The 22572-nt window shown below is 45.5% G+C and overlaps 1 protein-coding gene across 11 annotated transcripts in view; it reads left to right on the top strand.

Annotated features, from left to right (window-relative positions):
- TCF4 (transcription factor 4) overlaps positions 1 to 22572 on the top strand; it is a 431493-nt gene that overhangs the window by 396904 nt on the left and 12017 nt on the right. For 7 of the 11 annotated variants that reach the window (XM_088476442.1, XM_088476449.1, XM_088476444.1 and 4 more), the window contains 2 exons: positions 18040 to 18169; positions 18882 to 19044. In XM_088476442.1, coding sequence (XP_088332568.1) covers positions 18040 to 18169; positions 18882 to 19044 — 293 coding nt within the window. The remainder of the gene's footprint in view (positions 1 to 18039; positions 18170 to 18881; positions 19045 to 22572) is intronic. The other 4 variants (XM_088476445.1, XM_088476441.1, XM_088476439.1 and 1 more) reach the window with 1 other exon arrangement.

The raw sequence follows: 22572 nt of genomic DNA, 5'->3' as shown, positions 1-22572 counted from the left end.
CAGTAGAATGTAGTTTTCCCAGTGTAAAACAATCAAATCCTAACTGTCGTTATTGTTGTGCAGTTTAAAAAAATATATATAAGCAAACACCACAGTTTTCTCATAAATGTCACCAGATGTTCTCTGTTTAATACTTAGTTTTTTATGTTTTGTGCTTGTGTGTCTATATATATATATATATATAATGTGTGTGTATATGAATATATATATATATATATATATAAAATAACCTTGTCAACATCTCTGTAAGACCTTAAAACAAAACATTAGAAAGAGAAGAAACACATCAGTTACCTGCCATCGGGAAAGGGTCATCATCACTACTGTCATTTATGTAAAGTGTCTGCCAACGTCTATCCCCATTCAATCTTCTATCTGCATGTGCGTGACTCTCATATCTCCAAAAATAGCAGTTTGTACCCCCCAGGAACGCGGCACATGAAAGCCAGTAAAGTAACAGTTCAGAATTTTTTTTAAAAAAAAGTTTAGAAGTGGAATAAGGAAATGCAAGAACAAAGGGAAGTTTTTTTCTAGTGTAGGCAGTTTTAAGGTTAGCCTTTGACCAGTTGATAAGTTCCACACCACACACTTTGGAGAGAAGCAAAGAAAATCGGGAAGGGGGGGGGGGGGGGTTAGAGAAAAAAACAAGCAGCATGAAGGATATGGTAATTTTTTCCACATTGCTGTCTTCAGTACTTGAAACAGTCTATAACTCTGGAACCAGCTGCAGTGAGTAAGCTAGCAGTAGGAGGTACACTCCAGAAACAAATTCACAGTAAGGTTTTTTTTTTTTTTTTCTACCTCCGATAGATTCAAGGAAAAAATCCAGTCTATTACACACGACTAAGAAAAAAATACATATTTATTAGTAAATAAATCGCATACAGAATGAATCACGGGCATTTTTAGAGCCATTTAAATGCATAAGGAATGTCTGGGTATACATTTACACACAGTAGAAACACACTAGGACACTATGTAAAAATAAAACATACTTTATACAGTATACACTGAAGTGCCACAGGTCATGGGATAAATGCCTAGTATTGTGCAGAACCCCCTCTAGTCCGGCGAAGTGCAGCAACTCAACGTGGCATCGGTTCCACAAGTGGACGGAAGACCCCCCCCCCGGCCAGATGTTGACCCCATGTTGTCTGTATATCATTTCCGCAGCTCCTTTATATTTGTAGGTGCACAATTTTGGGCTCAAATGTACCTCTCCACCATGTCTCATAAATGCTCGATTTGGGTTCATGTCGGGGAGTGTGGCGGCCACACCATTCATCGGGAACTCTCCACAATGTTCCTCGAACCAATTCTGGACAACTTGGGACCGATGACATGGTGCATTATCTTGCTGGAATATTCAATCGTTGTGTGGGTACATGAAGTCCATGAAGGGCTGCAAATGGTCATCAATCAATGCAACGTAGCGGTTACCAGTCAATGATGTCTTCAGGTGGACCCAACCCATGCCACGTGAACAAACTCCACACCATTATAGAACCACCACCAGCCTGCATGGTGCCTTGTTGACAACTGGGGTCCATGTTGCCAGTACTCCAGGGTCCAATTAGCGACGTCACAAGCCCAGGTGGGGCGCTGTGTCAGGTGTCGTAGTGTTAACAGGGGCACTTTGGTGGGTCTTTTGCTCCCATATCCAATAAAAGCTAAAGAATGTTGCACTGACCTGCTTGATATGCGTTTGGTACCTCCTGCAGTGAATGTGGTTGTGACTTGAGCCGCTGGTCACTATCCTTAAGCACCCGTGGTCGGCCACTGCACTGTCCATGGTGTCCATAAGGTATTGCCTGTACACATGTGACACCGTAGATCGAAGAATGTTGAATGTCCCTCGGGAAACCACTATCATGCCACCAGGACTTTCATCCCTGGACTTCTTGTTTGTTGCTATATAAACCTGGTGCCTCACTTGCTACTATTTGTGCAGTCTCTGTGCTTTACATATAATCTTAATGCATACTGTATTTGTGTTAATGGCAGTCTGCCTCTCTAATAATGTATTTTTACCTTAGCTCTTTAGCCTAGTCTTACATCATCCAGCTACTACTACTGACTACTTTAATATTTAATTTCTGCTCCCATCAAATCTCCACTTTTATTATACTCAATAATAAACTTTTGTTGTGCAGACACTTTTTCCCACACTGTACTTTTACTTGTATTTCTGGAAATCTGCACTTTTTCTTACTGTACATTCTTTCTTCATTCCTACTTTCAACTTTTCCTTCCCCTATTTACCTCAACCTTACCATGACAATGTTTTCTTCAATTCCCCCACTACTCTCAGCGTCTACCTAATCTTTTGTTCTGCCCCCTGCTTCCACCATTATCCTTTTCCATTGGTCCCCTCCACTTCATCCTCCCCTTACCCTCCTCTGTCTGCCTTCCTCCCCCTCTTCTTCCATTACTCCACTTTCATTCTCTTACACCTCACAGGGGTCCTACTACCCCACTGCTAATCTCTCCTCCCACCCTCCTCTCCCTGTCCTCTCTCCCACCCTCCTGTCCCTGTCCCTTCTCCCCACCTCCATCCACATCTCATTAATCCCCATCTCTGCCCACCTCCTACAGCTTCCTAGCAGTGGAGCCCACACGATCACTACGCTCTATTCATCTCAGTCCCCCAAATTAGTCTCACCTCCACACTACAGCAACCCCGATAATCTCATTCACATCTCTCCCGCAAACCCTGTCCCTCTGGAATGCCAGATCAGTCTGTAATAAACTGATCCCCATCCATGACCTTTTCTCCAACTCCATGAATCTCCTAGCCATTACTGCAACCTGGATTTCATCCTCTGATACCTCTTCTCGTGCAGCTCTCTCCTCTGGGGGCCCCACATTCTCCCACCCCCCCGGCCTGGGGGTCGACGTGGTCATATTGTTGGGGTCCTTCTATCCCCCAGTTACTCATACCAACTCATACTCTCAGAACCATCCCTTACATTCTCTACATTTGAATTTCATGCTATACGCCTCTTCCAACTAGTACACCTCCGAGTAGCTGTCATTTACTGTTCACCTGGCCCGCCCTCCAAGCTCCTTGACAACTTTGCTTCCTGGCTCTGTCGCTTTCTCTCCTCAGACCTTCTCTCTATTATCCTAGGACTTCAATATTCCAATTGATATCCCCACAGAATCCTCTTCCTCCAAACTCCTCACCCTCAAATCTTCATTTGGCCTCTCCCAATGGACTTCCTCACCCTGCCATGTGAGTGGGAATTCGCTTGCTCTGGTCTTCACTCACCATTGTGTTATTTCTGATTACTCCAATTCCCCATTCTGACCATCACTTTATCTCTTTTAACCTATCCCTCTCTCCTTCCCTCCTCTAGCTCTTAAAGCCGCCATCACTAAGTGTAACATTGAGGCTATCGACACAGTTTCCTTTTCTTCCCTGCTTGACTCCCTTCTCTCCCCTATCCATTCTCTCTCCCGTCCTGAACAAGCCACTTCCCTATACAATGCCTCCCTTACTTCTGCTCTTGACTCTGTTGCTCCAGCTATCACTACTTACCCTCGCAGATCCACACCTCAACCCTGGCATTCCAAATGCACCAGATACCTGCAAAAGTGTTCACGAACCGCCGAGTAACAGTGCAGAAGATCACGCTCTAAGGCAGATTTTCTCCACTTCAAATTTATGCTCTCATCCTACAGTGCTGCCCTTTCCCTCTCTAAACAGTCATATTTCAAGAAGCTCATCTCCTCCCAGTCCTCAAATCCTCAGCGTCTCTTCACCACCTTCAACTCCCTCCTCGCCTCCCCTCCTCACTTTCTCCCTTGACTTTGCTACCTACTTTACATCTAAAATTGATTCCATATGTCAGGACATCATATCCAACCAGACCCGCAGCTCTCCACCTCCTCCTTTCCCGGATTATCCCTCCCCTTCCATTTTACCAACTCTGACATCCTTCTCCCCTGTATCTCGAGATGGAGTCATGGCCCTCATCTGGTCCCCCCCTTGACCCTATCCCCTCCTGCCTCCTCCGCTACCTCTCTCCTGCCTGCTCCCATCTTGCCCACCTCCTTAATATCACCCTCTCATCAGGCACTGACCCTTCTGCATTCAAGCATGCCCTGGTCTCCCCGATTCTTAAAAAACCTACCCTTGATCTTAACATTCTCTCTAACTACCGACCCATCTCACTTTTTCCTCCAAACTCCTTGAGTGCATTGTTTTCAACCGCGTTACTACCTTTCTTTCCTCCCACTCCCTCCTTAACCCTTTTCAGTCTGGCTTCAGTTCTCTCCACTCCACTGATACTGCTCTCACGAAAGTCAGCAATGACAACCTTGCTGCCAAATCCAAGGGCCACTACTGTCTGCTCCTTCTCCTTGACCTCTCTGCTGCTTTTGACACTGTGGACCACCCTCTCCTGCTGCAAATCCTTCACTCCCTTGGTCTACGTGACACTGCCCTCTCCTGGCTGTCCTCCTACCCCTATTACCGATCCTTCTCTGTTTCCTCTCATGACTCCTCTTCCCCCCCACAGCCTCTCACAGTAGGTGTTCCCCAAGGTTCTGTTCTTGGACCTCTCCTATTTTCCCTCTACACGTCCTCTCTAGGTGAACTCATCAGCTCTTTTGACCTCCATTATCATCTCTATGCTGATGATACTCAAATCTACCTTTCCTCCCCTGATCTCTCCCCTTCTCTACTGACTCGTATCTCCAACTGTCTCTCTGCTATCTCTTCCTGGATGTACCAGTGATTTCTTAATCTTAACATGTCTATGACTGAGCTGATCGTCTTCCCACCCTCCCATATAACTTCACTTGCCACTATTTCTTTATCATTTGATGGCACAGCGATCTCATCTAACCCCATAGTGCGCTGTCTTGGTGTTATCCTGGACTCATCCTTCTCCTTCAAACCACATATCCAGAACCTCTCGCAGTCCTGTCATTTCCATCATATTTCCAAGATCAGACCCTATCGCACCCAGGATGCTACTAAAACCCTCCTACACTCGCTGGTCATCTCCAGATTGGACTACTGTAATCTCCTCCTATCTGGCCTCCCCAAATCCCATCTCTCTCCTCTCCAGTCTGTCCTCAATGCTACTGCTCGTCTCATCTTCTTCTCCAAACGCTCTACATCTGCCTCCCCTCTCCTACAAGCCCTCCACTGGCTCCCCTTCCCTTTCAGAACCCAATTGAAGGTACTCAAACTCGCTTACAAAGCCCTCATCCATTCTTCTCCCATTTGCATGGGATTTTGCCCGCGCTGCTCCCCTTCTTTGGAACTCTCTCCCTCTCCCATCAGACTCTCCACCTCTCTGCAATCATTCAAACATGCTCTCAACGCCCACTACTTCATTAAAGCCTTCCAGCTCTCATCCTAACTTGCTGCTACATGTTCCTTCTTCCCTGTCTGCCCCATCTGTGTCTCACCTGTTTGTCTGCCCCTCTCCTTCAGAATGTAAGCTCTTACGAGCAGGGCCCCCTACCCTCTCCTTACTTTTCTTTCATCTAGTTCTTACTCCCGACTAGGGCACCTAACACTTGGTTGCTTATGTGGGTGTTATGGTCGCGAATGTAGCAATGTATATTATCAATGTACTTGTCCTGCATTGTATTGTATTGTGCCTTAAGTCGCTGGTCACCTATTTGTTTATGTACTTTGTACGGCGCTGCGGAACACTTGTGGCGCCATATAAATAAATGATGATCATAATAATGATCATGCCACGTTCGAACGCCAATAATTCACGTCGCCTTGCCATAAGCAGCCTAGCCGGTGTTAAAACTGGCTCTTGAGAGATCAGATTACAACTGATGCAGATCTGGGCATTTCTAAGATGTCACAGTACGGTGTTGCCACCTACCATTACCTTTACATACTGCTATCCCATGACTTTTAAGTGGAATTGTTTGATACTAATCCTAGAACCACCCTCCACCTGATACCTTTCACTCTGTCTGCAGAGGAGGCTCTCGCTGTTCAGAGACGGCCCATACACAACCCATATAGCAGCGTGAACACGTGATAGATGGATAACTGTGCCCCTCACCTACACCTGTAAAATTATAAGTGCACAGTGTGTAGGTATGAGCGCTTCGCCGATAAAATAGGAAAAAAAACAGCTACATTCTACTTCGTTTATCGAATCGGTCAGATTAGGCAGAAGGTATCGGTCTTAATATTGTGCAGTGTGTAGGCATTCTCAAATTATCTGACCATATTTCCTATGATTTTTCGTGACTAAATCAGCCTCCTTGTGGGCGGAAATATGCAAATTTTCAATCCATGAGCCTGAAAATCGGCAGCTTTATCTTTTAAATTGTATAGTGCGTCCCTCCAATTTCGGGAACCTTCCACTGCCAGAATAATTGTTCTGACTGTCGGTTCAACAGAAAAATTGCGTAGCAACTCCAGTAGCTTTTAATGTGTATACCCGTTTACTTTTATTGTTTTGTTCGTCCTGATACTATAAGAATTATAAAAATTCCACCTGAGTTATAAGGCAAAAGATTTGTATACTATTTAGCTCATGACCAGTTAGAGCTGCCAACGGTGCACTATAATACCTTGCCACTACACCCCTGCACACTTGGTACTCAGTGATGTGGACGGGGCATGTTGGTGCAATTCACCATCATGTCAACCTTGCAGACAGTCATGTGCTTTTCTGGGAGACTTGGCTGATATCCCGAACAGTGTCTCACCTATTTTCTGGGAGTCTCTCCCCGCTGGGAAATCCAAGTGGTTTGTGCATGGCGCATTTCACGTTATCTTGTCCCTGCGCCCAATGCTGTGCATCGTCCAGTGATTGGAAAGGCCACGATAGCAGGCAAATCACATCATCACCCTCCTCTCCCCGCCCATTTCTCTTCTGAGTTTTGTGGGATGCAGAAGGCTGTGATGCTCTTTTAGGAGTCCATGAACACTTCCCGCTATTTGGGAGTCTCCCGGATGTCCTGGAGGTGTAGAAATGTATCCTTAGTACTTCATGTGGTCTTTGGGCCTGATTCAGACCCACTCACGAGCGGGTCAATGTTTGGCCACTGTGCATGCCGGAGCCGGCTCCGACGTGCACATGCACGAGACCCGGCTAGCGACGGGCACTCCGTCGCTACGGGTCTCGCACCAAAGCAGGGCAGCTGCCGATTTTGATTGACAGCTTGCCCCGTTTTGGAGGCGTTCCCGAAGGAACGCCTGCCGTTTGGGGCCGGCCCCACTGACATCACGAGTGATGTCAGTGGGTGAGCTTCCGGCTCTAATAGAGCCGAAAGCTCACTGGGGCTTGCGAGAACGAGACCCTACCACAAGGGTCTCGTCGCAAGCCCTTATGGTCGCGATAACCATCACCTGGCCGCTTGCAACAGCTGTGGGTGGTCACCCACAGCTAAGCGAGCGGCCAGGAGGCCGCACAAAAAAAAGAAAACTTCTGATTCAGAGCAAGCGCTCGTTCAGAGCGTCCGGCTGTGAATCAGGCCCTTTGTTCTATCACAGTGGTTCTCAACTCTGACCAACAGATCATGTTTTGAGGACATCTCTCTCTGGAAGTTGGTGGGATATTTACTGACTCAGCAAAGTAGATTAACTCACCTGTGCATGATTAAATAAATCCGCAAAGCATGACCAGTTGGCGGTACTTAGAGGGCAGGAGTGGGAAACCAGTGTCTCCACATCATTCAAGCACGTCCCCCGCAGAACACACACGAGGTCTTTTATGAATACTGTTGCACATGACATATGTTGTATTAGTCCAGATTAGAAAATGAAAGCAAGTACTTTGGTTGGTATTGGTTACATCAACTTATTAATATTTCAAATTATTCAATATAAATTCTAAACAACAGCAGTGACGTCCTTCCCCACGGTGATACCCAGTGCGTCGAGGGCTATAATCCCAATAAATTAGGGAGAGTGGCCTCGCGGGTAGGGGTGTGACCTCACAGGTTGGGGGCGTGGCCTTGCAGCCATAACCCCTATTTGTAATCACTATGAGGGGTCCCAGAGGTGCGGACTGCCCCCAGGGACCATTCTGTGTGCAGTGCCGGCTCCCTCACTGTGTCAGGAGCCGAGTGCTGCAATGACTTATGAGTAGAACCTGTAAGAGGTGTTCTGTGACTCCTTGCCTTTAATCTCCCTAAATCCAGCACTAATTTGACTGATGGAATTATGGGAAATCTATAATATTTATAGGGTTTGGAAATTGGCTTCTTCTTGAAAATATGACCTCTCTGTTCCTGGTTATGGAGGTCTGTGCCACGGTATCCACACTGTTCAACTTTATATAAAGTCTTCTTTGCTTTCTGTGGCCACTTGCCGGGAAATTTTTTTTCCACATATAAATGCGCAAGTTTCGTCCAAGTGAAATGATGTCATGGAATATCCTGTGCTGCACAGGGACGTCGTGCCATCGCTAGTGAAGTCATTGGCCAAAGCCATGTGTTCAGGAAGAAAAACATCCAAGATTCTCTTCGGCATATTTGTCACACTTTGGATTGGATGAAAGCACCGAGGCACGGAAAAAGCCCCAAATATGCGTATTTAAGACATTCACTTGATTTAAGCATCATTTTATTTCAGTAGGAAAATATCCACGATCGTTACTTGGTTTAATACTGCCGTCACTTGAAAATATAAAAATTGTAACTTGAAGCTAATGAAGAATAGTCCCTCGGTAAGTTTTTTCCCCCCAGTCTACCCTGATTTTTGTTTCCCCTGCAGCCCTGATCGGAAACAGCTGGCTTTTGTTTAAAAAGCTGTTTTGTGAAAACGTCTAAACCTCGAGAAGCAGAGCTGAGGTCATCAATAAAACAGGTGCTCAGGAACAAGCCTGGAATGCAGCATGGACTGTGCACAGCCTAATAGGAAACTTTCACTGAGTCACATACGTGGTACACGATACGGGTGCATTCATACACTTGCATAACTGTGACCAGAACTTCTGTATGCAGAGCTTACACACACTGGAGGAAGCCACGTTTGTTGGCCGAACCAGTAATCATGAAAATGCAGCCTAATAATTCACTAGGAATCTTGTAATATATCTATAGCACAGAGTGCCTTTCGTATGCACGCCACACCACATAGCGTAGCTCGGACCCATCTGGCTTTTATGGAATCTCGATATGTAGCTCAAAACTCTTTGGCATATGCACCCGTGATAGGTTGGAGTAGGGTAGGTGTGAGGGTATATTAGAGTGGGTAGTATAGCTGGGAATAGGGTAGATGTGAGGGTGTACTAGTGTGGGGGAGTATAGGTGGAAGTAGGGTAGATGTGAGGGTGCATTAGTGTGGGTAGTATAGGTGTGAGGGTGTATTAGTGTTGGTAGTTTAGGTGGGAGTAGGGTAGGTGTGAGGGTGTATTAGTGTGGGTAGTATAGGTGGGAGTAGGGTAGGTGTACGCAGGGGTCTAAGTGCCCCTGGCAAACTAAGGGAGTGGCGCCCCCTACAATGATTCAATGATTGCTCCCACAGGAAATAAAATAACACACACTGATTCATTGCCCCCACAGCCAGATTAATTTATTAATTCCCCCCAGTCCCCTACAGAAGACTGAGTGACCTCACCTGCCGGGCTGTCACAGATATCTGCAGAGTTAGTTGCAGGAGACCAGCCTCCAGTCACTTCAGAAAGTCCAGACCACTGAGTGTCTCTTCCAGAGCGTCCAGACCAGACCAGGGGGTTGGAACTTGGTCCCACTCCCTCCCTCAGCACCTCATCACCGTCCTCAACCCCTCATCACTGTGCTCAGCCCCTCATCACTGTCTTCATCCCCTCATCACCATCCTCAGACCCTCATTACCTCCATCAGCCACTCATCACCCTCATCAGCCACTCATCACCCCCAGCAGCCTCTCATCACCATCCTCAGTCCCCATCACCTTCCTCAGACCACATCACCTACCTCAGTCAGCCCACAGCCCCATCACTTTCCTCAGCCAGCCCCATCACCTTCCTCAGCCATCCCCCATCACCTACCTCAGCGCACATCACCTTCCTCAGTCCACAGCCACATCACCTTCCTCAGCCAGCCCCCATCACCTTCCTCAGCCCACATCACTTTCCTAAGCCCCCATCACCGTCCTAACCCAGCCCCATCCCCCTATCACAGACAGATCCCAGCTTTCCCAGCCTGAGACCTCACGCTGCTGTACACTCCCCCTCTCTGCCTATTCGTCCTCACCTCCGCAGGTCCCGGCCGCCAGAGTCAGCAGTGCAGCATGTTCCCTGACTGCTCCCTGACCCCTGCTTTGAAGGGCATCTAGATGCTGCCATTAGGCATGTGTCCTCTCTATTAAAGCCTGCACTGTGTGTGACATCACATGTCACTAAGAGGTCACGTGGCCGCCCAGCGCTGCCAGATCCAGACTAGTCGGTCACTCTGTAGTGACTGTGACAGACTCAGTGTGTATGTGTATACTAAGCGCCGGGTAACCGGGATCTCACTGGGGCGGACAGCAGGGAATTGGTGTGCCCACAAAGGGATAGAACTGGCTATGGGTGCCCCCCCCTGGCCGGCGCCCCTGGCGAGTGCCATCCTGGGTATGAGGGTGTATTAGTGTTGGTAGTTTAGGTGGGAGTAGGGTAGGTGTGAGGGTGCATTAGTGTGGGTAGTATAGGTGGGAGTAGGGTAGGTGTGGGGGTGTATTAGTGTGGGTAGTATAGGTGGGAGTAGGGTAGGTGTGGGGGTGTATTAGTGTGGGTAGTATAGGTGGGAGTAAGGTAGGTGTGAGGCTGCATTAGTGTGGGGAGTATAGGTGGGAGTAGGGTATGTGTGAGGGTGCAATAGTATGGGTAGTATACTGTAGGTGTGGATAGGGTGAGTGAGGGTAGTGGGGAGTAGGGTATGTGTGAGGGTGTAGAAGTGTGAGTAATATAAGAAGGAATAATGTAGGTGTGAGTGGTATGGGTGGTGTATGGTAGGTGTGAGGTGTATTAGTGTTGGTAGTATAGGTGAGAGTGTAGGGTAGGTGTGAGGGTGTATTAGTGTAGGTAGTATAGGTGTGAGGGTGTATTAGTGTGGGTAGGGTAGGTGTGAGGGTGTATTAGTGTGGGGAGTATAGGTGGGAGTAGGGTAGGTGTGAGGGTGTATTAGTGTGGGTAGTATAGGTGGGAGTAGGGTAGGTGTGGGGGTGTATTAGTGTGGGTAGTATAGGTGGGAGTAGGGTAGGTGTGGGGGTGTATTAGTGTGGGTAGTATAGATGGGAGTAAGGTAGGTGTGAGGCTGCATTAGTGTGGGGAGTATAGGTGGGAGTAGGGTATGTGTGAGGGTGCAATAGTATGGGTAGTATACTGTAGGTGTGGATAGGGTGAGTGAGGGTAGTGGAGAGTAGGGTATGTGTGAGGGTGTAGAAGTGTGAGTAATATAAGAAGGAATAATGTAGGTGTGAGTGGTATGGGTGGTGTATGGTAGGTGTGAGGTGTATTAGTGTTGGTAGTATAGGTGGGAGTGTAGGGTAGGTGTGAGGGTGTATTAGTGTAGGTAGTATAGGTGTGAGGGTGTATTAGTGTGGGTAGGGTAGGTGTGAGGGTGTATTAGTGTGGGGAGTATAGGTGGGAGTAGGGTAGGTGTGAGGGTGTATTAGTGTGGGTAGTATAGGTGGGAGTAGGGTAGGTGTGAGGGTGTATTAGTGTGGGGAGTATAGGTGGGATTAGCGTAGCTGTGAGGGTGCAATAGTATGGGTAGTATACTGTAGATGGGGATAGGGTGAGTGAGGGTAGTGGGGAGTAGGGTGTGTCAGGGTGTAGAAGTGTGAGTAGTATAAGAAGGAATGATGTAGGTGTGAGTGTATTAGTGTGAGTGGTATGGGTGGTGTATGGTAAGTGTGAGGTGTATTAGTGTTGGTAGTATAGGGGGGAGTAGGGTAGGTTAAAGAGTTTATTAGCATAGGTAGGAGTAGAGTACGTGTGTGGGTGCATTAGTGTGAGTAGTATAGGTATAGTCATTTCTAAGAGTTTGGTTTTCAGACAGCATTGAATAATTTGAAGGCTAGATCATACTTGCCAATTTTTATGCCTGCTCACTCTGGGAGGGGCAGCCAGGTGGATGGTGCCAGGTACATGGTGCAGGCTAGTGGAGGCGTGGTGCAGCCATTGCGATTACCGGCATTGTAAGTCTGTGTTTGTCAGTGGGATCGGGGGTGTGAGGCCTCAATTCAGCTGGAAGAGCATCATCGAGCCACCTATATAAAGTCTCCCGGAGGCCATGGACAGCCTCCAGGAGACTTAATATGTTTCAGGGCGTCCAGGAGAGCCTCTCAAAATTCAAGGTTGAATAGTGTTTCAGTATAAGATTTGAGATGTACGAAGAGGAGGTATTGTTGATGGTGGTTTGTAGATGATGGTGAATAATTAGAGGGGGACATGGGGAGCCAGTTATCATCCCACAAAATGGCAGCCTCCTGTGTGGTGACAGGTGGACTGAAAGCTGTCTAACGAGAGTTGAGGGACATAGTAGTTCACTGCTTAATGCAAGATATAGTATGTACTGAAGAAACGTTCTGAATTGCTGTATGTAATAGGAAGAAAGTGCACCTAAGGGAGGAAACGTACACCAAAAAAAGTATTCCTATGTTATTTATTTGTTTTAGAGCTGACAATTACTGGCAGCTTCTGACCGAGTGGGAATGAGCAAAAAATTTTATTTTGCTGCACTGGAAGAAAATCTGTTATGGAAGCTGGTCCTTCACATCACATCAATAACGTTCATTGCCAAAGAAAACTTCCTCTGTAAAGCCTGTGTGCTTCATGTTATGCTATGTAGAAATCATGGATTAGCTAAATGCACTTCTATTAAACGAGGCAGAGAGTTCCGGGTGGAAAACATGGGAGTGGAGTCTGACGGGACGGTTTTATACTCTACACCAGAGATAGGTAACATGTTAAAGTCCCAGAATTACCTGCCAGCCAAGGGAAATCATAGAGGAGCTAGAAAGGACTTCTCGGCCCACCAAACAGCCCTTCTCCGCACGCTAGGACTCTGTTTGCGCTGAGCATATTTTTTTGTTTTATTTCGCCCGCAAATTTATCTTCGTTGCAAACAGATTCGACAAACCGTTTCACTAGACACCACTGATTAATTTGATATGCGACACTTGTATATCTGTGTGTGACTGAGTTTGAATCTGTATACGAAGTGCTTTACGATGCAGAGGCCACGCCTTTTTTCCACGCCAAGTTCCATTGTGCTCCCTATACAGATTCAGTCGCACACAGATACAGTATACAAGTGTCGCATATGAAATGAATGGGTGCAGTCTTTGCAAAGCGGTTTGTCGCCTCCAGTTGCAACTAAGACGCATTTTCTGGTGATTAAAAAATTCAAAATAGAGGTTTGGCACAAGCCGAGTCGCTTAGGACCAGGCGTCTCGCACCACATGGCCTATTGAGGCTAGGTTACACGTCTGTAACTTCACTTCTAATAAAACCTGTGAGTACACCAGAGCTTGAAAGGAACCACAACAGCCTGTCTCTCTTGTGGAAAAGCTGACATAACATGCTGATATGTGTAGTTCCACAACCACTGGAAGAAGGACACATGTTACGTGTCTGCTGTATGTAGTATGAATTTTTTATTTTTTTTTTAGGTAATTTTCTGTTTTTTTGTTTTACATATGGCGTGTTTTATTCAGCTTGTTTTTATAGTGCTTAGATATTATATTTTTCTCGGATGCTTTTTTTTTTTTTTTTTTTTTTTAATTCCTCAATATTTGGGAAAGCTGCTTAAAGAGATTTTCTTTTCGTAAAGTATTGAACTTTTTTTTTCCCCCTAGATTTAATGCCACTTTTAATGTCTGTTTTTTTATTATTATTATTAAATCCTTTCTTATTGCTTTTAATCTAGTTTATAGCAAAGCCACTTGACATATGGAAACTATTATTATATAGGATAGAGATGAAAGGCTTCATTGCATAATTTAGACCAACAACAGGCTCGCAAAGACTGAGCGTGGACTGTTTATTCCTCTCGGAACTGAGAGGTTTAGTCTCTAATAGAACATTGTACAAGCATTCTTTTATTGGAATGTACCAATAGAATGCCTGCATCTCTGATTGCTCTTCGATATAAAGTGCAGACTTCCTCAAAGTGATCAGTGGATATAGTTTTTTTTTTGGGGGGGTTGGGGTTAATCTCAATCCGGTTACGGTTTAAAGCGATACGTAATTGTTGTAACAAATAGATATTGAGTATAATTTTTTTAGATGCAGAAAAGCCAGCAAGTTTACAACCTGATGAGGCGACTGTCCTTTGTATTGTGCGAGGCCAATTGTCTGGGGATAGCGGGCGCCCATCTGGGAGCTGTGAGGAATATCTGTAGGACCACTTTCCTTAGATTGTAAAGGAGGTACTTCAACTCTTAACCGCGCTTTCCGTATTTGAGCAAATTGCCTTTGCTCCTGTCTGTACAAAAGACATATTGGTAAGATAATTGGAAGTTAAATCTAGCTCTCTTCTGTTGTGTGGTGTTGTTATTTCATGGGGAGATTATTACCCTGTGACTGTAAAACTGCCTGGTATGGTAGTAATAATGCATCTTAAATACAATAAACATACTTTACAATGGTTCAACTATTCATCCCAAAATGCACAAAAGACAGGTGACTGGCCTATAAAATGGTTTGTTGGGGAGGTAGATAAACTGTTTTATGCCTATAGCTGTTATTCCATATTTCCCTAATGCCCACACATCCTGTACACACAGGGGCGGCAAACATTTTGTCAGTTGAATCATTACCCACTCCATCCTATTTACTAAGCCTTGGATGCAGATAAAGGGAACGGGGATAAAGTACCAGCCAATCAGCTCCTAACTGTCATTTTTCAAACAGCCTGTGACATGGCAGTTAGGAGCTGATTCACTTTATTTCCATCCAAGGCTTAGTAAATAGACCCCCCCCCCCCCCAAGTGTGTGTGAGTCGTCATTGGGGCTATCAATGGCTTCATGTCCCACACCCCCTACTGCGCAATGATGTGAATCATGTCCTGGCGGGATGGGACATGATTTCCGAGGAAATGGAAACGGGGTCTGGGAGGGGGCAGCTTGCACTCGCAGGAGTCTGGTAGATCTCCCTGAAATGTAATATTCATCAGTGCTGCCAGTGTGGATTCATGGTCATCTGATTCGCTCCACTGGCCCTTTCCACCCGTGCTTGATGATGCGAATAACGGTCTCATACGCCGGATGGTACTCGATTATGCAAATTGCTTTATCATAGCCCCGCCTACTTCATTAGAGAGAGAGAAAAAAAAGTATTTGGGAGTGTGGTTTACTCCGTGAAAATAAGGAGTCTCTTGGACGTCCCGGGAAATTAGGCAAGTATGCACCTGTTGACTGAGTAGGCATTAGTGATATCACTAATACCTCTTTTCCAGCAAAAACCCGGGTCCGACCTGGGTTTTTAGATATGGTTCCAACCCAGGTCAGACACCGGGTTGCGCCGTTTACACTGCACCATTACCCAGGTCCATCCTGAGTCCGACCCTGGTAGCAACAGTACCTGGGTTGGATTGCAGGGTCACTTGACCCGGGTTATTTTTCAGGGACCCTTTTACACTGAGCTGCGACCCGGGTAGACCCAGCAATAATCCAGGTTTTAGCTCTGGTATAAAAGGTGGTATAAGGCAGTGAGGCATTGAATGTTTTTATTGGTACCTCATGCCTCATTTGCCGAAATTCAGGGTGCTGCCTACAGGAGGGGGCAGCCAGGTGGAAAGTGCGGGGAAGGGGGGGAGGCAGCCATGATCGTATCATCATGGCCCCGCCCCATGTTTCCTGTCACGGTGAAGTGAGGCTACAATGACGCAATGGAGTGCGAATTGCCTCGGCACAATGCCCGGACTGCACACTTTACCCGGTAAGTGGTCAGCAAGGGGTTTCCAGGGGACTCGCTTGCTCTTCCGGGCATCCGGTCTCAGGTATGCCACTAGATCTTAGTAAATTGATTGCCTGCAACCTCATGAATGTTTGTTTATCCACCTACAAAATGTCTTCCTCCACTATGTGACTATTTATTTTCCTTGTTGTCTCTGCTAACTTTACAAGGCTACAGCATTACTTCTGATTTTTTATTTAGCTATTCTCTCTCATCATCACAATGCAGTTATTGGGGGTGTTTTTTTTTTTCGCTTTGTTTTTTTTAATTAGTTATTTTTTAAATAAATCTCATTTAAAAAAAAAAATTAAACATTACTGGCACTATATATACGATGACTCCTATATACTGTTTGACAGTAATCCTCCTATTTCCACAGCATTTTCTATTGTGGCTTATGTGTAATATTACACACAACAGCATAATAGAGCTATAAATTACTTTCAGGATACAAAGGAACAGGGCACGGTATGATCTCAGTAATATAATAGGGATAGTAGGAGTAGTTCGGCAAGACATCTCTTTGCCGCCCTCCTCCATAGCGTAGAGACCTTGACTCGTTTTCTCCTGCATTTGGCTACATTTCTGTGAATTATTTTTTTCCCCCCTACAAACAAAACTTATTTCCAGTTAATTAAAACTCCCTCATTGATTTTATCTCCCCAGGTGTTTGGGCGAATAATCTCTTATTATGTTTTAATTGTTTGCAGAAATCGGAATGCGCAGTGCAAACTTCTTACCGCGAGTCACTCTACAACTTTTTTTTCTTACCATTTTCCTCCTATACATCTCCAAGCATACGTCTACATACAGCATTAATTTTAAGTAGATTGCCTTGTAATACATACCTCAATTAGTCCTTTAATTGATAACGCAGCTTAAGTAAAACATTTTCAGCGGTAGAATTTTCCTTTTAGGCCTTTTTTTTTTTTTTGGGGAGTATAGTTTGTCGCAGATTTGGAAAGCCACAGAAACCTTACAGATGGGGGATTAGGAATAGAACAAGCTAGCAGCTGGATACGAAACAAATAATCTTAGAAATCAGTGTGATATAAATCCTAGCAACAGGAAAAATACTAATTAATCTTTATTTCTTTCATGTAAGATGACTTATACTTCACTGCGTGTCGATACACAAACACAAAAAAAATAGGCGCACAATTGTTGCAAAGAATCTGTCGGCTGGACGCGGTTACTGGAAGCGGCCAGTGTTGGCATAAGTTAATGTCTGTTAAAACTAGAAATACCGAGGTCGGCGTTTGTGTATTTGTGGTTTAGTACATAGAAGTCATTGCAGTTGTGAATGACTTGAAATTGTGTCATTTCCTACAGTTTAATCCGCCAGGGAATATTTACGTTTGCCTTTGCTGGAATGCTCTGGCAGGAATGCTGCCCGTCTGGGTTTTTGAACAGGGCACTTGACGAAAGACAGTAAACAGTCATTTAAAAAAAAAAAAAAAAAAAACACGGTCAATTTAGAAGAGGAAACCGTGTTTCTGCTGTTGTTTTGCGCTTACGAATGAAGAGTCCTTGTCACTCGGTGCCGTAGCTGCCACAAACAGAGGATTAGACGGCATTATGGCAAAGATGGCAGTCTGGAGGATCGTATCCCATGAAACGAAAGTTGAATGCCAAAATGGAAATTCCAGCAGGATTTCTGCTAGCAATGGGGGAATTGAGGAGCCCGCAATTAAGCATATGGGCATTAAGATAATTGTCAGATCTGTTGGCGAACATGATAGAAGACAGATTGGTACGAATCGGTGCGCTCCACTGCAGCACCCTGGGAGACAATTTGACGTTTTACCTGCCTGAGTTACTCTTCCATATTTGTCACAAAAATGTGCAACACCGCATCTTACAGAGTGTTAAGTGCTGCTTGTGTTTCCGGGAATGTGATGCTCTGGTAGAGCAAGAGCTCCCTCTAGTGTATTTTTGAAAAATTTTACGAATACGTATATTTAAAAATAAATAAATAAATAAATAAAAAAAAAATATATATATATATTATAAACACAAATGGAAAAAATGTGATTTATGGTCATTGCTGGAATATATAAATTTTGTGCTTGGGTTTATTTTTATTTTTTTTAAATACATGGATAGACAAAAGCTCAACTCAAGTAAATTTTTTAAGCGACTTCTTACCAATTCTTGTGTGTTGTCTGTCTTCAGGTGGGATCACATCGGGAGGAGAGTCTACGAGGAAGTCACTCACTTGTGCCAAACCAGGTGTCCGTTCCACAGTTACCTGTTCAGTCCGCCACGTCGCCAGATTTAAATCCGCAACAAGATCCGTACCGAGGTAAGAAAGGCGCTACATTCATTTAAAGTGTCCCTGTTATTCACCGATGAGTTTGCGCAGATCGTTGCTTCAGCCCAAGTAAACTTGACTGGATACGTTTCCTTCAAGCATACCTTATAGTGTGTCCATGTCTTGTAACTGCAGCCTCTTCCTTTTCTGGGAATTTTCTGTCCTTAGCTGAAGGGGGCGCTCTGTTCCCGCTGCCTGTGGTTGAAGCCTGCAGAGCAGGTGCTGGGGGCAACGCAATCCGATCCCTGCATTCACACAGTTTCTAACCAAAGCTCATAAACATCTATGTTCTTATAGGAAGAATCAGCTAAATTAGTACCGAAGTGTCAGTTTGCACTGCTTCATACATCCTAGGAAGACCCTCTCGGCGCACCAGGTCTTGTGTGACTCTGCTTGCGCCCAGTGTCTATTTCGCCCAAAAAGGCGTGTTAGTCACAATCGGTTTAGACAAATGGCTTCATGAGCCTGCACTGATTAATTTGATATGTGATATTTGTACAACCATTTGCGACTGAGTCTGAATCCGTATACACACATAGGAACAATACGCAAAAAAGATTCTCAACGCAAGCCCAGGACCTTGGCGGCTCACTTGCAACAGACGTTTCGTGCCTCGTGGGGTACGGAGGCTAGGCGTATGAGCACACACAGAGACTCTAGCATTGAGTATAAATGTAATTAATATTTCGGTGCTTCCTCACAGGTATCCCCACTGGCCTGCAAGGACCGAACATGTCTCCCGGCAGCTCGGAAATTAAGTCCGACGATGAAGGCGATGAAAATCTTCTAGACTCCAAATCATCCGACGACAAGAAATTGGACGACGACAAGAAGGACATCAAATCAATAGCTAGGTCAAGATCTAGGTAACAGTACATAATAGTGTCGCTTCATTTATTTCCTTCACTGGACTTCGATGAAGTGAACAGAAGAATTATGGAGATACCATGTTTGTTTTTCCCCATGGCTTATAAAACAGGTGCCTGGAGGAAACCAGGGGCCTAAATGTACCGTCACGCCATCATTTCAGAGATGTACTCTCAAATATTATCATACTATAGACTAATAATATTAATAACCAGAATTAATCTTGTCATATCGGGCCCATCCAGCTTTGAAATGTATTTATAAACGAAGGTAGAAGAAAGGCCTCCTGCTCTACTGACCCTCAAATTAATACAGCATGACAAAGGGTTTTACGTACATTTGCCTTCATTTGAAATGAGGCCGGCCATTGCCGTCTCTCCTGGGTTAGTGGTCTTTTGGGCAATTCCCCTGGATTTCTGCCATTTGACAGTGAGGAGTTTTGGAAGGAACCTTGTTTTTTTGATTTGATAAACCATTGCCCAGAATATTAATGAACCTTCGTGTTATTACTGCATGGCCAGACAGATGAGTCCAGCTACGTTTTTCCATATTGGAGAGCCAGGTAGCAGAATACGGACCCATTTCCTTCTGCAGCTGGAAATAACCCAGCTAAACACTCACCAATATGCCACGTTTTTAGACTACAATGATTAAGCATATTGTAGAAGGTAATTTTGCATGGAGCTACTTGGCACTATTACAGTGCAATCCTTTGGCACAATGACCACCTGAGGGTCTGTGACACTATGACTTTCACTGTGTGACTGTACGACAAACTTTCTACAGCCAGTGGTAAGTGTAGCCAGATCCAGGGGGACCGGGGGGGTTCAGCTATTGCACAGTACGATGCAGGCAACGCAATCCCTGGCACTATCACTAGTGTTTCAAAGACCTTAGATGGCTCTTTAAACATCCTGTTAGGTTCTTAGTTCCTTAGCCGGTTACTAATAAACCACTCTCCCCAGGGAAGCAAATTGATTCTTCTCTGTGTATTGTGGGACAGTGGACCTCATTCAGAATCGGTCGTAAGCGGCCGCTCGGTCGTACGCATCCGATGTTTCCAAACCACACATGCACACGGTTAGTTGTGCGCATGAGGCTTTGCGATCCAAAATGCTGTAGATCGTATGGCTTACGAGCAGGAAGTGGCTTCCGGGAGTTGATTGACATGAAAGGCCGTTTGTGGGTGTTGACGGGGGTGGTGGTCTGAAAGCGCAGGCGTGCCTCAGTGTTTTGAGGGCGTTTTAGGGGCGTACATAAATTTCCTGCTACGACCGACATAGAAGGCCGGAAGTAGTAAAACGTCACTCTGCGAGCAGGTTAGAGGCCTGGCTGATCATACAGCTTAAGGTAGGGTAGGAGCTCCCGCAAGCCCCAGAGTACAATCGATACTATTGAATGTTATTGATGTTAGGATTGATGTTTCTATTTTGAGCCACACAATGCAAGCAGCTAATAATCGATCGATGAAGCTAATAACACTGCTAATTGGCTTGTAATTGATTCAGTTGCGTTTGCATTAGTGAATAATAAGAATAAATAGATTTCATGGGATGGCTTATTCTATGCGCTTTTTTAAATATTTTTGTGGGCATCAACACAACACAAGCGGCCGCAACCATCAGAAGAAAATTAACATACAGCGACTGACAACGATTGACTCGATCGCTAGCTGCTATCACTCGTTAGCTAGAGGAGGTGTATTGTTCACGTATGGGCGCCACTTTGGTTGCGACCGACCGGCCGTGCGATTGCTTCCTTTTTCAGTTTCTCGGTCGTTAGGCGTACGACCGAGCGTCCGCTTACGACCGACTCTGAATGAGGTCCAATATCCGAAATAGTGACAGAGTGTTTGTATAGTACAACTTTGCAGTGAGTATGGCGCGCATTATTTCTTAATAATAAATGAGAATACATTCAATGCAATGGCCCTTTGGGTGGTTCCTCTCCATAATCAGTGGTGGTATTGTTGAAAAGTGTGCTTAAAATACCTCGTGCTCAGTTGTTTTATTGATACGTGTATTGTCAATGTATAAAGTGCTTTTCCACCATCAGATAACTTTAATATATTGGTTTGTGCTTACCTTTGCATCTTTCTACCAGTAACTTATTTGTTACTCCTTGATACTACATAACTAAGGCCCTCATTCAGAGCCGGACGCTCTGAGCAGAGCGCACGCTCTGAATGAGGGCCGCCCTCCCTAAAAATGGAGCGTCCTCCTGGACGCTCGTATAGCTGTGGGTCACCACCCACAGCCTATACGAGCGTGCAGTTTGATGGCCGCGATGGTCGTGACCATCGCGACCATCGAAACTGCGAGCCGGAGCCTGCGGTTGAGGTTTTCAACCGCAAGCCCCGGAGTGATTTTGGCTCTATCAGAGCCAAAATCACTCCCACTGACATCACTAGTGATGTCAGTGGGCCGGCTTCTGATGGGAGGCGTTCCCGTGGGAACGCCCCCGTCAGGGAGGCACGCCCCCGGCACGCCTACCAAAGGGGGCGTGCTGTCAATCAACATCGACAGCACGCCCCCTTTGATCAGACACAACGAGCGAAGGACTTTCCTTCGCTTGTCGCGTCTGGCGCATGCGCACGACGGAGCTCCCTCCGTCGTGCGCATGCTCAGTCCAGAACATCGACCCACTTGCGAGCGGACAGCCGCTCGCGAGTGGGTCTGAATCAGGCCCTAAGATCTGCCATGCGCTTCGGATAGAGAGAGAGCCATAGAGCGTTATATTTTTTTTTGTACTAACAAGAAATTAGCAGCTCTCCCCAATGACACAACAGCGTGGCTGAAAGGCACAGACTGAAACAAGAAAAGGTAAAGCTGTGGATTTGCCAAAAGTCCCAGAAGGACACACACCAATAGGATAAAGTTACCCGAAGGTGGAAAACTTTTTGTAAAGCACAGGTGTAAAGGACACTTTTACAACATCTGAGATTTCAGAATTGTCAATTTACACTAGGCTTTAACTTTGTAAATGTGACTCTATTGAAGTGTATATATTGTCTGTGCAGTGACTCGTGCTGCGCATCATTAATTCTGTAATAATTCAATTGTGACTTTTTATGTGAAGTGTTTTCAGCATAAAAATAAAAGATGCAAGCATGCTTTAACAGCATTTAGCAAAGCTATATGAGAATAATTAGAAAGTGATTTAGGTCCAATTTAGTTTGGATTTGCAGTTAAAATAGTTAAGCGTAATAGGATTTAAAAAACATTTTTACACACATAACTTTTTATAGAGCAGTGGTAGTCAGCTGTATTCCTAGAACAGGATGCCAAGTGCAATGCATGTAAAACACGGCAGTTCGGGGCACATAGAGCGGGGGAGTCTAGGGTTGCCAGGGGCACATAGAGGGGATATGACTGAGGCATGTGGAACGAGGGAGTCTGGGGAATGTGGAGCGTTGGAGCACGTGGAGCGAGGGGAATCTGGGGCACTTGGAGTGGGGGGTAGTCTGTGGCATGTGGAGCAGGGGGAGGGGTCCAGGGCATGTGCAGTGGGGGATGATTGGGGCATGT

This window comes from Taudactylus pleione, unplaced genomic scaffold (assembly GCF_031769625.1).
Source record: "Taudactylus pleione unplaced genomic scaffold, aTauple2 ptg000189l, whole genome shotgun sequence".
Classification (NCBI taxonomy): Eukaryota; Metazoa; Chordata; class Amphibia; order Anura; family Myobatrachidae; genus Taudactylus; species Taudactylus pleione.
Note: the sequence above shows the minus strand (reverse complement) of the source record. Positions and strands in the feature narration are given on the sequence as shown.